Source organism: Frankliniella occidentalis, unplaced genomic scaffold (genome assembly GCF_000697945.3).
Source record: "Frankliniella occidentalis isolate FOCC.00 unplaced genomic scaffold, Focc_3.1 Scaffold31, whole genome shotgun sequence".
NCBI lineage: Eukaryota > Metazoa > Arthropoda > Insecta > Thysanoptera > Thripidae > Frankliniella > Frankliniella occidentalis.
In genome coordinates, this window is record NW_026267161.1 from 2,329,038 (window position 1) to 2,331,488 (window position 2,451).

The following is a 2,451-nucleotide window of genomic DNA, read 5'->3' on the forward strand; positions in this document are numbered from 1 at the left end:
TTGATGGGCACCCAGATGGGCTTTGAGTATTTCTTCCAGGCCGGAACCTGAATTTCCTTCCAGGCAGGGACCTTGATGGGCACCCAGATGGGCTTCCAGATCTTCTTCCAGGCAGGGACTTGAATTTCCTTCCAGGCAGGGACCTTGGTGGGCACCCAGATTGGCTTCCAGATCTTCTCCCACTTAGGGATCTTGATATCCTGCCAAGCTGGCTTTTTAGTGGGAACCCAGATAGGCTTCCACACCTTCTTCCAGCCTTGTTTCCAGATCTGCTTCTGGGCGGGCTTCCAAACTTTGACCCAGTCGGGCTTCCAGATGAGCTTCTTCTTCCAGTAACCCTTGTGCTCCTCGTGATGGTGGTCGTCGTGGTGTTCCTCGTGGTGGTGGTGGTCGTCGTCGCCGCCACCGCCTCCGGACGGGTCGTAGCGGCGCTCCGCCACCGGGGCCACGGCCTGCGCCACGGGCCCGACGGCAGCGGGTAGCGGCGCGCCGACCCCTCCCGACACGGGGGCGTCTAGTGCGGGTGGTGTCAAACTGCAAGCAGAGGAGAGAGTGGGGTCAGCTCGGATACTTGTACATTATTGAACGAATGTGCTTGATTGAGTTTGAAGGATACTTACTGTTCTTGCGGGTCCAGCGCCTTACTCACTACTAGAGCAACTTGTAGTAATGCCACAAGGGCCACCTGTAAGCAAGAAGAACAGCAGAGTTAGAAGTGTACATCTCTTTCTCTCTCTCGCACACACACACACACACACACACACACACACACACACACACTCAAGGCGGCGTCCAGGAAGCCTGTCCCTTGGCTCTGCTCGGCTTATAGCAGCCATCCACGCGAATTGGCAGCGCAAAATACCGCCGCGCGGCACGCACGCTGCGTCCACGATCTCCGAAACTAACTGGCCCCCGCGACCGCCTGGACCCCGCCAGGGTGGTTGGTCGTGGTAATAACAACAATAATGGCAATTGGGTGCGATTTATGGTAAGTCGGTTGATGTGCGTGAAAGTAGTAGTAATAACGGATTCGATACCCAGAATCCTGTTTCTTTTCTCTTTATATTGTAGAAGGATACTTTTTGGAGGCCCTGCAAGAGCGCTCCACCGAGCTTCCGAAACGAGCTCGGCATGTCCCTCTCCTAGACATGATTCTCTTGTCTTCCCCCTCCTCCTCCTCTTCGTCGTGTCGCCGTCGTCCCGGTGGGCGTCACACCCCGTCCGTTCGTCGTCTGCCGTCCGTCCGTCCTCCGGGTCGGCGGGCGTGTCGTCGCCGTCAAACGGCACGCCATGACGCTTACCTGTAAGAAACAAGAGCATCAACGCACCGGCGTTAGTATCGGGTCGAGCTATAATGAGCAATCTGGGGAGGTGGTGAGAATAGCTCGAGTACAACAGCGTGGCGATAAAGATCGGGCGATGAGGCCGTCTCTAGCCGCCGGGCGGGGCGGGGCCGAGCACAAAAGGCAGCGATGGCCGAAAGCAAAAGCCTCTCGCGGAACCCATCCCGGTAGGGGAGAGCCGCTGTGCGGTGACAGCAACGCCGCGACGGCATGAAAAATCCGCACGCGCTGCGCTTTTGCTTTTGTATGGGAGCCGGCGGCAGGAAGGTTCTCATAAGTTTCCCGCCCGGTTCGCTATATGTGTATGCACTTCCGCAGCAGCAAGGCGGGCTGGCGAGGGAAGCCTTTCGTCTCGTGGCGCAATGATAACCCCGTCAATGGACACTGTGTGTGTGTGTGTGTGTGTGTGTGTGTGAGCGAGCGAGCACAAACACGGAGGCGGCATAACGTACCGTGACGGCCGCGCTACTCCAGCGTGACACGTTAGTGTGGAGCCGCAAGCAAGCCTGTCTGCTTGATCGACGCCACACACACACACACACGCGCGCGCGCACAGACACTCTCACAACACACGCACAAGATCGCGAGCACGACGGCGGGGCGGATCGTGTGCCTCCGAGGCACACACACATCGCGCCGGCCCGTTTCGTGACGCACCGGCACATAACTCTCGCGAATCAAGCGCAACAGCGGCCGCGGAATCGGCGAGGAAAGAGAGTGCAAAAGAGTGAAAAGCATCGCAGGCGGCGGGTTGCGAATATTTTCGCGTGCTTCTCGATTTCGCGCCTATTATTATTATTCGATGTGGACTCGGGGAAAAGGGTAGAAACAGAAAGAACGGAATGAACTAAGCAGGCAATTTAGGATGAAAGAGTATACCACACTGTAAACTCGTGCACTTGTTTTCGGGAAACTCTTATATTGCGGAATTGGAATTATTGGGTTGGCCTCAGAGGATATGGTGGCGAAAGTAGCATGAAGCTAGTGGAAGCGAAGGAAGGAAGTCCGAGGGGCAGTCATGCGGAAAACGTAATACATATCTCGGGAATTCGGTGGCTCGCGATCGAACGTGCTGTGGGCACTATCCGACTGGCGGACCACTAGCGGA

At 56.7% G+C, this 2,451-nt stretch overlaps 1 protein-coding gene across 1 annotated transcript; it reads right to left on the reverse strand.

The window, feature by feature from the left end:
* Positions 1-2: 2 nt before the first annotated feature.
* LOC113202958 (uncharacterized) lies at positions 3-1,133 on the reverse strand (the record flags this gene model as incomplete). The annotated part of the gene is made up of 3 exons (XM_052265828.1): positions 1,038-1,133; positions 621-685; positions 3-534 (listed from the first exon to the last, which is right to left on the reverse strand). Coding segments are annotated over exons 1-3 (693 nt in total), but the record flags the coding sequence as incomplete, so codon positions are not given.
* Positions 1,134-2,451: the final 1,318 nt, after the last annotated feature.